General features: G+C 36.2%; 1 protein-coding gene across 1 annotated transcript in view; it reads left to right on the top strand.

Annotated features, from left to right (window-relative positions):
- The first annotated feature begins 3,139 nt into the window (after window positions 1-3,139).
- The window catches only part of LOC139744207 (serine/threonine-protein kinase TBK1-like), a 50,336-nt gene continuing 38,229 nt past the window's right edge, over window positions 3,140-15,246 (top strand). Inside the window, exons 1-4 of the mRNA XM_071654657.1 lie at window positions 3,140-3,638; window positions 4,655-4,787; window positions 5,576-5,716; window positions 14,831-14,960. Of these exons, the coding sequence (XP_071510758.1) occupies window positions 4,686-4,787; window positions 5,576-5,716; window positions 14,831-14,960 (373 nt within the window). The 5' untranslated portion in view covers window positions 3,140-3,638; window positions 4,655-4,685. The remainder of the gene's footprint in view (window positions 3,639-4,654; window positions 4,788-5,575; window positions 5,717-14,830; window positions 14,961-15,246) is intronic.

Below are 15,246 nucleotides of genomic sequence, written 5' to 3'. Positions count from 1 at the left end.
GGTTCACTGTTCCGAAGGTTCGTTGTTACAAAGGTTTTTAAATCTGACAATGATTATTGAATAAGGTTTGTTATTCTGAAGCAGATTTGTGAATCCAAAAAAAAAAAAAAGGGAACCTAGGTTAGTTATTTCGAAGGTTCGATTATCTTAAGACAAAAAATATGAAGTTTGCAATTCCTAAGTTTTTTCAGTGAACATTGAAACACACCTTTTTCACTTTCGAATTAACAATTTTTCTTTTTTTAATGTTCCGATTAACGATCTTGTTGAATTACTATCATTTTCTGACTAACAAACCGTCGTAATAACCATATTTCATTGTCGGATTAACTAGTTAACCTTATTAATGATGAACCTTTTGAATAATGCCAAAATGTTCGTAATAACAAACCCTATTTCATTTCCGGACTAATGGACATTTAGGTGTATCAGAATCTGTGTGTTTTGTAATGAAGTACCTTTGGAACAATAAAATGAACATTGTTTGATTTCAGATTATTGTGAATACAATAATGCAAGTCCCCCTCGGAAACTGTGTGGGACACAAGAAGAGAACACACAGTGATGTGAAGTCGTCGCCCATGCAGAGACGCTATAAATGCTTGTTTCGCTACGTATTTTCGGAAGTGTTCCGCATTTTGTTATAATGGAGCACATTTCTTTTGTATTTCTTTGTCCGTGGTGCTCGGAAAAGACTTTGTTATAATAAAAATTTTGTTATAAACTTGATTGTTCAGGATATGAGCAAATTTTGTACCATAGTCCATAGACTTTAATGCCGATAATTTTGGGACCAGAAATTTTACTTCGTTTAATATAACGAAATTTCGTTTTAACTGTGTTTTACTGTTTGTTTTAACGGGAGCGCACTGTAGTGTACTACTACTAGGCGAGCTCGCTTTATACTTATAGTATCTCCTTCGTTGATACTGTACTACTACTGATCTGTACAGCGACGGGGCAGGACTGTATCTGTTAGCAGTGAGTGAGATTTGGTGATGGTTGCTCTCAGGAGACATCATTACATGGGCTCAAGTTCCATTAACCTCACCAGCGACCCTAACTCGTACCGTTACTTATAACAGTGCCCCGCTCCGGGGTAAGAGTTCCATAATTATATGAACCCCTCCCCCCTTATTAACATTTCACTGTACCACCCCTCTAGTAGCGTAGTTTAGTTACCCAGCTAGCAGACTAACATCAAAAAGACGTCATAATTTGGTCGCAAGTGGTCAAACTGGTCGCACATAATTTTTATGACCAGAAAATGATGTGATTTTAACGTCTATTTGAAATGTATTTATCATGATGATGTCATGTTAGGGACCTCCTAATGACCTAATCTTAATGTCAGTCTTCAGACATAGATACTGTTATATTTTTTCTAATATTACAATGATGTATGGAAGTAAAATTTAATTCTATTTTGTGACATGATTTTTACATCATTATAAATGACGAAAAAATAATTGTTTTTCAATGTACAGTACTCATGACGTCATGATTATGAGCAATGTAATAACGTGAAATTTACATCAGTTTTGCAATGTGTTTATTTATTAGCAATGTACTAAAGACATAAAATCCAAGTCAGTTTTGTGACATTATTCACGATATATTACATTTAAGTAAAATTTCGGCCTATTTAACAGGCTCATGCTGTTGAGAACATGAGAACATATGTCGTGAATGGTTGTTGTGTTGTTGTTGTGTGGTGTTTACATTAATCCGACGATGAGGTAGGGCAATGCCTGTTCATCAATCGAAACTACAGTCTCTATGTTGATAAATTTTCTGAGGACTTGTCAAGTTGAGTGTGTGCAAAAAAGACAGAAGTGTTCAAGAAAGACTTAAAGCCTATGCTGGGTCATAAACAAGTTTGTGGTTCATTGTCCAATATTTGTCTGATTCTTTGTCTAATTCATTCTTGAAATTTTTTATAGACGCTGCTGATAAATATGATGTATTCAGGAAGACTGTTCCACAAATTTACAACTCTATGCTGATAAAGTATTTCCTCATCAAGTCACATAATTGCTGTTTTAAACTAAGCCATGGCCACAATATGCATACATAAGTAAGGAGGTGCTCGAAGACTCGTCCATTCACAACATATGTTTTAGTAGCTGATGTTCTCACTAGCATGGCATCCAAGCCCACAGTCTTAGTAGTGGCTGGTTTGTAGGATTCTTGACTAGTGAATGCAGTACGACAGTACAGTGAATGCTAGTTTGCACGATCAGAGATTCTAACACAAGATGTGCATAAAAGCATAATCTTTCTGTGAATTTTTGATGTTTTTCAGCCACCTAAAAGTTGTAAATATCCGAAGAATTGATTTGGTAACTCAAAAAAAGGTGCAAAAATGGATGAAAAACACAAGTTTTTGACAAATATTGTTATTAGCATTTTGAAAATAATAAATTGTTTACAATTTGCCCCGGTGCCAAAATCTTGTGTGCATAAGGATGAGAAACTACTTTCTTTTTTTTCCTGGCGTTTTTGTAATGAAAGCAAAAGATTACTTAACATTGGTCAGTTCTAGCCATTTAATACTTTATCACTTCAGCATGGCATATCTAGTGGTATTGTCGTTTGAGTGGTAAAATAAAACATATTATGGGCAAATGTTTTCATGACAGGATAGTTATATAAAACAGATCATGATCAAAGATCACCAAACTTTAGCTAACATATAAAGCCATAACTCAGCTGTCTTGTCTGGCCATAACATCAGACAGGTGTGTTCAGTGGTAATGCTATTACAATAGAATGGTGAAATGAATTCACCACTGCATGAAATGATGGGATGAAATGCCACACCAAAGAACACTGATATCTACTGTAGCTATAAGAGGTTTTTAGTCATAGCATGGTACAAGTCAAATAATGATCATGAATATAATTTGGTACCATGGTCATGCTTGATCAGGAGGGCTAGTTAAACCAGTTTTTCTAAACCTAATTGTTTGAATTTCTGGTAGGTAGAGGAGTGAAGGTCATTATTTGAATGTGAAAGGACCATGCAGATCCATATATTGTGACTCTGTAGTGATGTCTTTGTTCAAATTATTTATATGTATAAGTTCAGTATATAGTGAGTGATTTCGTTCTGTATCTCTCATATCTGCAGAGCTGACAGCTGTTGTTTTACCAGGATGGATGACTGCTACATTTAGCCAAGGGGCATGCGGTGGCCCCTATTTGTACCATATCACATGATAATGATCATGAAATGATCTAGTCTTTTTTCTGTGGTTGTCCAGTGATCAGTGTACTTTCCCGACGCTAACAAAGACCAACATGGTATTAGAAAATTAAATGCTTCACATTTTAGTAAAATCAGTGGTTGAGCCATAAATTCAGTTCTTTTAGCATCCTGCTTGTAACAGTGACATCAAAGTGCTCAGAATCACCATCTCCAATTGTTTTCAGACATATTCTTGGCTATAGTTCTGATGGCATCAAAAGAGTTGTTAACTGTGTAAAAATAACAATCCCCAGCAGTAGAATAAGAACCTTTTCCCCACTGTCCTAAAGGTGAGAAGTAAGCTGGTCACTGAACAGCCACAGTTATTAAGACATCGGAGAGGCGCCTATGACATCTCTCGGGCCAAGGTCACATAGTTACTGCAAAGGTAAAACCAATTTTTATGTGTAATTGTTTAAATTTAGAATGATTCATATTTGTGTTTTCTGCTTTGCTATTGCATCAAAAAGTAGTGAGGGAAAATACAGAATGAATTGCATGAATATTGAAGTGAAATTAAGAGGCAAAGCCAAAGTACTCAAACAGTAAGACCAAGGACCAGCAGTTGCATCAGAAACTTTGTTTGGAGAAAGATATTTCATTACCAATTTGTCTGGTATTGAGAAATTGTGTATCTGTTACGTGAAAGGAGAAACATAAAAGTGTAACTTGGGAATTTCCATGTGCAATTTCAAAAAATGAAAGTTGCAGGCATTATGCCAACCTTCACCTGTTTATTACATGTTTTATTTGGAAATCTTCATGCAATAATATGTACATCATATATAATATGTGTAATTTGAGATTCTCAAAAGAAATTCACTCCTCTCCATACCCGCGTGGCCAAGTCATTGTTAGACTCATAGGTGAATCCAACATATCACTAATGAGATTAATTGATGAAGTTGTCATTGTGAATTTGTGTTGGTAAGCCTGATTGGGGGAAAACAAGCTTGTTATGTGACAGATGACGCTCTTTTGTTATTAGTAATTAGTATAACGGACATTCATTTATCTTTTCTTAATGTTTTTTATATTTTTGGATGTATACATTTTTCCCCTTCATAATTTGTCATTCTTTCCATCTGGAAATTTCAAGTAAGACTTCACATGTATACCTGTTGAGGACAGACTGATTTTACTATAACACACATTTCCAATAGACACCTGCGCAAGTATTCTCGGGACTCATCTTCAACAGGTTTAATGAGTTCCTGAGAACCTACACCTTAAAAGCAATGCTTCTACTCATATTTCACATTTATTCATTGTATTTGACAATTCACACATTCAAACTTGTAAAACATATGATAAATAACAATAGAGAACAAACAACAACAACAACAACCGTGATGGAACCATGATGGAATGATGCTGTAATTTGTTCAATTATTTCCTGTGCAGGTAAAGCCAACCTGATTGCCTGCCCTACACCATGTCCGGCCAAAGTATCCGCAGTACCAAGACGTACATCTGGTATCTGAAGGATGTCCTAGGAACGGGTGCCACAAGTTCTGTCTACATGGGGAGACATAAGGTAGGATGAGCTCATGTATTTTATCACTACTTACAACTTCTCCCACTCTTTACTGCTGTTCATTCTACTCTTTGAGTACTCACTGCTACTACAACTAATACTAACTGTAATTAAAAAGTGTACTTCTACTACTACTACTACTATCACTCCCACTACCACTACTACTACTACTACTACTACTACTACTACTACTACTAATACTACTACTACTACTGTGTACCTACTAAGTACTACTGCTACTACTACTACTACTACTACTACTACTACTACCTACTAAGTACTACTACTACTACTACTACTACTACTACTACTACCACCCCTACTACAGAGCTGTTACTACTAATGTTATAATTATGACTGCCAAAACTGTTTCCATTTTTCTACAACTACTTATAAACTCATTGCACCATGTCAATAAGTTATCTTTAACCCATGTAAAAAAAAGCAAAGAAGAAAATGATTTTTGCCAATTAAAGTCTTAAGATGCCTTATGTTTTATACCATATGTCCCCACCCACAAGAAAGGATTACAATAGTATTTTATGTGATGATAACGTACAAATATAGTGAATCAATCAAAATGCAATTTCAATATATGAAACTATAACTTATTGCCTAATTGAATGCGGTTTTCTGCAAGATGTAGGCCATACATTTGTAGCTTCATTCCCTGAAATGGCATTCTGATTATACATGTAATGATTTTGAAAGCTATCAATGCAAAATCCAAGTATGCTCTGAGACAGCCTTAGCTGATTCTGTGTTTCCCTCATTCTATCCTACTAAAGAAAACGGGAGACGTGGTGGCAGTCAAGATGTTCAATCACATGAGTTATATGAGACCCCATGATGTACAGAGGAGGGAGTTTGAAGTCCTCCTGAAACTGGACCACAAGAATATCATCCACCTCGATGCCATTGAGGATGATGTAAGTCTGAACATGATTTTGTTTTATTGTTGCAAGCCATCTGTGGAAGGTAGAGAAAATTGATACATATCACAGTCTTCTGCCATAAGAAAACTATTTTTGTATCAAATTAAAGCTGTTATACGTGTATACACAGGCAACATTTCTACGTGTTGCTACATTTGCAAGCCATACCGATGTGTTGGCTCGGTGAGTAGAGCGGCCGCCCTCACAATCGGGAGGTCGTGGGTTCAAACCCCGGCCGCGTCATACCAAAAGACGTTAAAAGATGGGAGTTGCTGCTACCTTGTTTGCCGTTCAACAGTTGAAAAGGTTAGAGCAACGTCGATCTGTTGCTGCTCAGTGGCTGCCGGGCCCACGATCAATTGGGCAAAAAGAATTTCCATTCTCGGACAATAAAATTTGGAGTTTATATCCAAAACAATTATTATTATTATTATTATTATTATTATTATTATTATTTGTGGTCCAGCAACGATTCACAAAATTCACAGAAATTTACTGTATATGCTGTATCTTTAGTAGTGAATCTATTTGTGTGTGTGTGTGTGTGTGTGTGTGTGTGTCTGTGAATTGGGACTTCCTGACAATATGGGGAGTGGTTGAATTTGTGTTTTCTTATTCATGTCGGGATCAGATATTTTCATTTGATTTTAGATTCGTAAATTTATAGCACCTGACTTGCGAAATTCGCAAAAATAAAAACTTTATGAAATATTTGGCATATACAGTAATCCCTCAGAAAAATAACATCTTTAAAATCAGCACTTTCTTGCATATTTGTATGTAAATGTGTACTTGTGTGTATGTGCATGTATAGAGTTTTCTTTCTTTGAGATTATCAGCAAAGATGCAGTGCAGTCATTTTTACAAAACAACAAAATGTTTCAGGAAGTTTACACATTAAAGGCAACTTTATTATCATTAAATCACATGCAAATGTTACACCGCTGATGTACACATATAAAATTTCTTCTGGTCTTTGTATATATCTCTGAGGATCTTATAAACTAGTACATTTTTTTTTTTTTGTGGGCTTGAGTGTTTAAAGGGGCTGTACAATACTGGCTGAGGTGGGGATTCATGTTTTGAACATTCCTAAGTGAGATAATGAGAAACTTCTTATGAAGTTTGAAAGAGCATGTAATTTTAAGAAATATTCAACATTTATTTGATGAAAATTGGTTTTCAAATGGCTGAGATATCCAATAAAGTGATTTAAGGCGACAGGCCACACCTTTTATTATGATCTCTTTGTTTCACCTTGTTTGTGGATATCTCGGCCATTCCAAAACCGATTTTCATCCAATAAACTTTAAATACCCTGTAGAATTGCATGCTCTTTGACATCTCATAGAGTGGTTTCTGAATATCTGGCAAAACGTTAAATGCTAAATCCTCACCTCGACCAGAACTGTACACACCCTTTAAATGATTGAAACTGAAGGTAGTATATGTTTTTATGGTTGCTATTTCTGAAAGGTATAGCTATATTGTAATTTGATGCAGTGTAATTGATGAGATGGTTTCTATACTGTGTCCCCCATAGTATCATCCTCGACCAATATAGTGACAGGCCAGATATATAGGTCTACCATAGTCTTTGTAGTCAATATATTTTGTAAAGGACTGTACCGGTACTGCTATTTATTCTTTACAAGATTCTTGTATGGGTTTATGTATCTTTGCTCAATAGGCGTTTTCACACCAGTCCGATGTTTCAAAATAGCGTGCTATTTTCTGACTAGGGAAATTATCTCGATGGCAAAATAGTAGTCCAGGCTAGGCTCCATAGAAAGTGCACCTAACCTTGTTTTTTGATATATACAATGTTTTTTGATGGTTTCTTGTCAATTCGAGGGTGCTGATTCCAAATCCGATTGATGCCACTCGCGTAACCTTGAGCATTTTCGGCAAAACGCAAAAATCCAAAATGGCCGCCAGATATGCTAATTTGGCCATGATAATCCCAGTTATGTCAATTTTATGACAAATTATTCCATCAAAAATTTTAAAATTTTTGTTCCTTGAGTAATTCTACTTGCACATGCAAGAAATTTTTCATTTGAAGAGGTACATTTAGTATTTTAAGCTTATTTTCAATTCAAAATGGCCGCCACTCCTATACTCATGTACTATATAAATGGCAAAAAATATGCATAGAAATAGAAGACGAATTTCCAGTCACATACCTACGCTTTTATCAAGTTTTGCATGTGCAATGCAAATCTGATGAGTGCCACTAGCAAAACAAGCAAACAAAAAAGCAAACAAACAGAAAGTTTATTGTTTTTAGGCTTATTATATTCTTCTTAATACAAAACTTCAAAATGGACGCCACTCATATACCCCTGCACAATATGAACGGCAGAGCTTGTGAAATAAACAAATTTTATTTTTTTTCTGTCACTCAGGTACACTGTTTACCAATTTGTGTGCTGATTATAAATCAGAAGGTTGTTACTAACAAAGGCTGTTTTATTTTTTTATGCAAACATCCAAATTTGCTACCTCAACCTGAAATTTTCCCTAGGTATTAGGAAAAATCCACCAAAACTTGAATTGACGCCAACATCAAGATCGTTTATCAGGAATTATAAGATATGAACATTTGATACTTACTTGCCTTGAGATGTTCAACATCAAAATATTCATTCTGATTTACTGAATTAAAAGGCTGAATCCTAGATGATGACACAAATGAAATTTCCAATTAACTGTCCTGTTCTACATTATCTAAAAGCGATATTATACAAACTTTTCAGTCCCCTCATCCGAGAAAGAACATGAGGCAGGGGAAAGTGGAAAAAGGGACCACCTCACTTCCTGTTGTCAAATCTCTGAAATGAAGACAATGCCCCAAAGTTTTTGATGTTAACCCAGATGAACATGGTAGATGAATTTTACCACGGTTTTTTTTTTTTTCGGAGTGAATGTGTTTGAGTATAGGCCTATGATATCGAGGGAGACTCTGAGATCTGTACAGTGCTGCCTTATTCTGAAAGCAGTGTTATAACAACTTCACACTGCTTGTCTTTAATCTTCAGATTCAGGATTGCTCTCGGTAACCAGACCAGCTGTGTTAGGACTCTGAATGATGGCCTCCTTAATGGTGGATGTAAATTAACTCCACTAGAGGTCTTTTTAACATATATGTGGTGACATTACATTCACTTCACGTAGGAAGTTTGCAGATGATCTTGCCTTTACGTCTCAGGGTTAAAGTCCTTGGATGACATGAGCCGAATACTGACCCATCTCAAGACAATAGTGGAGTACTTCATCTTCTGGAGACTTTGCCCCAACCTTTATTAGATTATCATCAGATCCATGCCTTCCATCTTAGTAACCATCTTGCCAACGCCATGTTCAAGACAGCCCTCTGTGGCAAGCCTTCCAAGCATAGGCTAAGGAAGTCCACCCTCCTTCACTGGCACTCAATCACTCTCCCTCACACTGGAAGGAAAGGATGGCAAGTGTCACCAGTGCCGTCAACGCATACCTTGACCTTCCAAACACGATAGCATGGGGGGGGGGGGGGGGGGCATTTCATGAAGCATTTTGTCGGACAAATTTGTCTGACAAATTTGCTCTCAGCCAATCAGATGCAAGGATTTAATAGCTTATAACAGTTTGTAAAAAAGAAAAGATCTGACAAAACACTTCATGAAATGCCCCCTTGAACAACCTGCCATCAATGCGCCTGAAATCCCACAAGCCTATAGATTTCCCTACTGTAACTTGAAAGCTTTGACCCCAAAACAGGTTGGTGCAGATGCTGGTCTGATGTCATCTCTGATACTACCCAAGTTACCGACAACACTATCTCTGGCCTGGCAACAAAAGCCACAGGGCTTCAACGGGTGGTGATCAAGCAAGTCTTCATGTCTTCATCCTGTTTCTATGGCAAATAATCGCCTTCTGACCCCTGAGGAAGTGCTGAACATCACCAGATGTGGTTGCAATTAAAACAATTGCAGGACTAATATGCATCTTTAGCCTGAGAATTCTGCAAACTTGGGGCTGATGTCGCCTGCTGCTAAACATACAATTAAATTAAGGGTTCTTTAAAGACAATAAAAATGACAGTTTTAGTTTTAAGACAACACTGAATGAGATCATGATGTCAAAGTGTATACATGTATTATCAACACCTGAGAACTGTGAGAGAACTGAAAGAGGTATCTCACATTGCTCCTTGGTTGATGTTTAATGAACAGTTTGTACGGTATTGCATTAGGACAGTTTCGTTTATGCCTTCAACAGTTTTTGTTGTTGTTTTAATTCAAGAAGAAAATCAGGTTTGCTCGATAATATCAAGGCGGCACTTCTAAATTAAATCATATCAAAGTGATGGAGATTATGATCCATTTCGAACTCGCCTCAGGACTGCTCCCTCCCCCCCCCCCCCCCCCCCCAACTCCTTGCTGGAAAAAAAAATCTACAATGTAAAGGGTTTTTAGTTGTGCCATTAATGTCCGATGTGTTTTTGTCTGCAACCATGTATCTCTGCACTTACTGTATAGGATTTTTCTGTACTTTGTTAATATGGTTTTAGGGGAATGTATATTACAAGCTTTGCTTTCTAGCTTCCCCTCCATTTTCAACATTATTTGATAAATACCATGTGATAGGCTCCTTGATATATTGTGTTAGTATTACATGTTTATATTCAACCGGCATGTAGACTATGATGGTATATTCATTCTTTGCGAGACGTTAGTGAATATATATTGTTGAGACTTTTGTTGAGACAAAATGAAATATATAAGAAATTGTGTTCAACATCGTAAGGCTTATGAATATTAAATGCTCATAATGTAGCCCCCCTATATATTGTAAGTGACACCCAACATATTGCACATACAAAACTTTATGATAGCGTAGGTAAGGGACTGGAAATACAGTAAATTTGTTCTATATTTCCATGCATATGTTTTGCCATTCATATAGTACATAAGCATAGGAATGGCGGCCATTTTGAATACAAAAATGAGCTTTAAATGCTAAATGAACCTATATGAAATGAAAATTCGCTTGCAAATGCAGATGGAGTAACTCTAGGAACAATAATGTACGAAGTTTGGTGGAATAATTGGTCATATAATGCACATTATTGTGTTTATCACGGCCGAATTAGCATATCTGGCGGCCATTTTGGATTTTTGCATTTTGCCGAAAATGCTCAAGGTTACGCGAGTGGCATCAATCGGATTTGGAATCAGCACCCTCGAATTGACAAGAAACCATCAAAAAACATTGTATATATCAAAAAACAAGGTTGGGTGCCTTCTAGCCTGGACTAATAGCACGCTATTTGATAATGTGAACGCAAATTAGCGCGCTAATTGTATCGCTCTGATCGAGAAAATTTCTGAAATAGCGGGATAGTAGCGCGCTATTTGATAATGTGAAAACGACTCGAGAAATTAGCGCGATGCATCCCATCATGCCTAGCGTGTGTGACCCGATCGATCGAGGCAAACTGCACACAAATCATGAGGAATTTTTGAGAGGGCACACACATTACTGATGTTGTTTTCACATACTCAGCTGTCGAATTAGCTCAAAAAAAAAAAATCGGGCTAATTCTCTTCGGGCTGATGTGAATTAGAAATGAAATAGCGTGCTAATTCGCTATCGCGAAAAATATCTCAAGCTTGGATTTTTATTGGGCTGATGTGAAACGCCTAATGTGTGATTCACCATGTTATTTGTGATGAGGGGACTCTGGCTGCTTATAATGAGGAAATTCAATGCATGATGTTATTTACTATCCTAATAGGATCCAGGATGTGGCATACTACGTGGTTTTGGGTAGAGTTTGTAATAAAATGCCTTTAAAGGGGATGGCTAGTAACTGATCATTGAGAATCAGTGGGAATGCTGGATGATGATTGTTCCAATCCTTGTGGGATTCATTTTAGAGTACATTATATACAATATCTATTGTTGTGTGAAAATTATTTGCTTTAGAATGGTCTCATATTCAAGTAGTGTGCAGTTCAATGTTTCCAGGTTAGCATGCCTGCACAGTGTTGGGGCGATCGTTAACAATCGTGCTAATCTGGTAACATTGAACTGCACATTACTTGAATATGAGACCATTCTGAAGCAAATAATTTTCACACAACAATATATATAAATGTACTCTTAAATGAATCCCACAAGGATTGTCCCAGAATAATCATCCCCCAACATTTCTACTGATTCCCACTGATCAGTTACAAGCCATCCCTTTAATCCTTTAGCAGCTACTTGACCTTTGTATGGAAATGACAATGTGACTTTAAAGCTGGCATAAATCTGTATGTAATGTGGCAGTGTAGGAAATATAGCATTTCATGCTAGCGCAGGGAATAATTTCCTCTTTTTTTTTTGAAACTGGAAAGCTATGTTAGGCAGTGGACATATATTTTCAACAAAATGACATGCAACTCCATAATAGTAAAATTGCTAAAAATTGCTTTACAAATTACTAAGCCAAAATGGGTAAAAGCTTAAGGTTAGAAAATATGCATAATGGGAAGCAGTCACTAAACAGGAAAGTGATCAATAATAAAGGAACCTATTTGCCACATATCACTGACATCTACCCATCCTGTTAAATGTGTTTTTGTTGGCCAGTGGTTCCTTTGAGTGTACATGTGTACTAACATAAACCTTGTGCAGTGTTGTATCAAGGAGGTACTAGTGTATGTAGAATGATTTGACTTGTAACAGAATGTTGGAGATATCACATTCGAATTCCACCCAACTGCATGTTACCTTTTGTTATTGACTCAATACAGTGCACTGAGGCATTTAAGTTAGTTACAAGTTGCATGAATGATATGCCTTCAAAACTGGTTTATTATTGTTTGTATGCTTGAACTTCCAAGTTAAAAATAGAATGAAAGCAAGCTTTAAATTATTGTTGATACAATGAATGTTTGTACATTGTATACATGTACAAGTTATTTAAGGCAAGGAGGAAGTACTCTTGTATAAATTTGTTTTTTTCTATTGAAAAGGGAATTCCCCTCCATTTTAAAGCCAGCTTCACATTTGGAGAATCCTTATACGTGTATTTACAGGTTTTACTGTCTGTTTTTTTTTTTTTTTTTTTTTTTTTTTTTTTAAAGAGACACATTGCAATTTGTATTTTGTGACTCTTCCCCCCCCCCCCCTTCAATCCCATTTTATCTGTAGATAAATGATTATTACAAGAACAGTTTCAGTGGTATTTACTTTTGGATATTTGAATCTTTCAGTGCTTTTGTTGTTGTTTATTTTCTTTCTTAATCTTGTTATGATATGGACAAATGATTTGGGTAGAACTTTGTACTACTGACCTATGCATGACTGATTTTCCCATGTATGTCTGCCTGTATGCCACAGATCCATCAATACCATTCAACAATAACCATTTTATGAATTGTCTTGGTAGTCTGTCTATTAACCCGTTGAGGACGAGTCCTTAGTACACTCGGGCATGTGTCCATGGGAAATGCGTGATTGTAGCAAAATCAGTCCATTCTCAACGGGTTAAAGCATGGCAGATGAGGTGTACTGCGCAATATTTATCACAGTCAAAAATTTAAGGTCATTAATCTATGGCTAGAGAGTCATTTTCCAGCCATAACTTCAGCTACAGTGCTATGGTATATCCGTTGGGTATATACATGTATCCGTCGGGAATATATGGTTTGTTGAGGATCGAAAAGTGCTCAATGCTGTTACTAAAGCAGAGCATATTAGGCGTACCTGTGTTTTGGTGCCTTGCCGGTAGCAGACAAGGCACCAAAACACAGGTATGCCTATATACAATATTATATATATATATATTATATATATCTATATATATATATATATATCGTCGGGTGCCCGTGCATTGGCCGCTAACGCAATACAAATTGTATTGCGTTAGCGGCCAATGCACGGGCACCCGACGATATATATATATCTATATCTATATCTATATATATATATATATATATATATATATATATATCACTATATGGTAGATAGAAATAAGATTGGAAATACAGTGATGCAATGATTAGTGTTAAGTAAAGGGAATTAAAGGTTAATCCATGAGGTCAGTAGTTAAGATCATTGAACTTTATCTGTATGCAAATTAAGGCAATACTTGTGTGGAATATAGTGATTGCATGAGAATTTGAAAGCATCCTGGTCATCTCTGTGCTGTAATTGAAGTGCTTCATTTTTTTCTTTTGTGTGTGTGTACTGGTACTCATGTATTTAGACTGCAAGTAGCAGAGATTAGAAAGCATCTGCTATGCAGAGCATTGTGTACTGCAAAGGAAAAAAAAAAACAAAATTATCTAGTAATACTGTGGACACAGTGCGGCAGAAACATAAGTAGCAAACTTGATGAGAAGTATAGGATGGTATGAATAAATTTGATTTTTTAAAATAAAATTTCAATAATATGGGGAACTTATTTTAACCTGTTGAGGATGGACTGATTTTGTTGTAATACGCATTTCTCCTAGACACCTTCCAGAGTATTCTCGGGACTCGTCCTCAGTGAGTTAAAGTGCTGTGAATACTAGTTTTGCTGACGATAGAAAGCTAGTGAATATTAACCCCATTAAAGTCACTACACTCTGTCTCTTTCTCTCTCTTTCTCAACCAAATAGAGGAGCTGAGGGATGTTTATGTATACTACACTGTATGTGCCATATATTTCACAAGGTTTTCATTTTCACAGATGTAGTGAAGCAGGTGGTATTTGTATAGTCAAGAAATCTGTGAAAATGATAACTCTGATTCTTCCATAAATGCGATGTGCATGTGTACTTGTTGAACAGGATGTGTTATGATACTGAACTCCATGATCATGAGTTTAACCACTCGCGAAATTGTCGGGAATTCCTAATGCATGAAAAATTAGACTTGCTAATATGTGGCATATATATGCAGAATTTTTCATATACACAGTATAATGTGGAGGAAGAAACAGTAAATAGTAAAAGGACAGTAAATTCTACATTAAGTGATAATATTCAGTAATAATGGGAGTGTTATGATTTGTCATTTATGTTTGAATTTGTTATCTGTGCACCTCCTCAAATGTTAATATACCAATAATCCTTCTTATCTCTGCAGCAAATCTCAAAGCAGCCTGTTATCATTATGGAGCTATGCACAGGAGGTAGTCTTTACTCTCACTTGGAGCTCCCAGAAAATCAATTTGGCCTCAAAGAAAAAGACTTTCTTGATGTCCTGCAAGATGTGTGTAAGTACAATATCAGACTTCCTTCTCCACAGGGAAATCTAAACAAACTCAATTATGATATACTGTATACGCCATATATTTCGCGAGTCTAAATTTTCGCAAAACGGGAATTCTCTACAATTTCATGAGCGTTTAAATTCGCGATCGTTAATTAAGTCCTGTGTTGAACGGAGAAGAGTACACGTGTATATGTAAGTCACATTCACATTGGGATCAGAGTTAATATTTTTGTGTGTCTTTGATTTTGCAAATAACACCTGACTCGCGAATTTTGCGAAAATAAAAA

The sequence above is a fragment of the Diadema antillarum genome, unplaced genomic scaffold (assembly GCF_040938485.1).
Source record: "Diadema antillarum isolate AM-2024a unplaced genomic scaffold, OU_Dant_1.0 seq00001146_RagTag, whole genome shotgun sequence".
In the NCBI taxonomy this organism is placed as follows: Eukaryota; Metazoa; Echinodermata; class Echinoidea; order Diadematoida; family Diadematidae; genus Diadema; species Diadema antillarum.
Note: the sequence above shows the minus strand (reverse complement) of the source record. Positions and strands in the feature narration are given on the sequence as shown.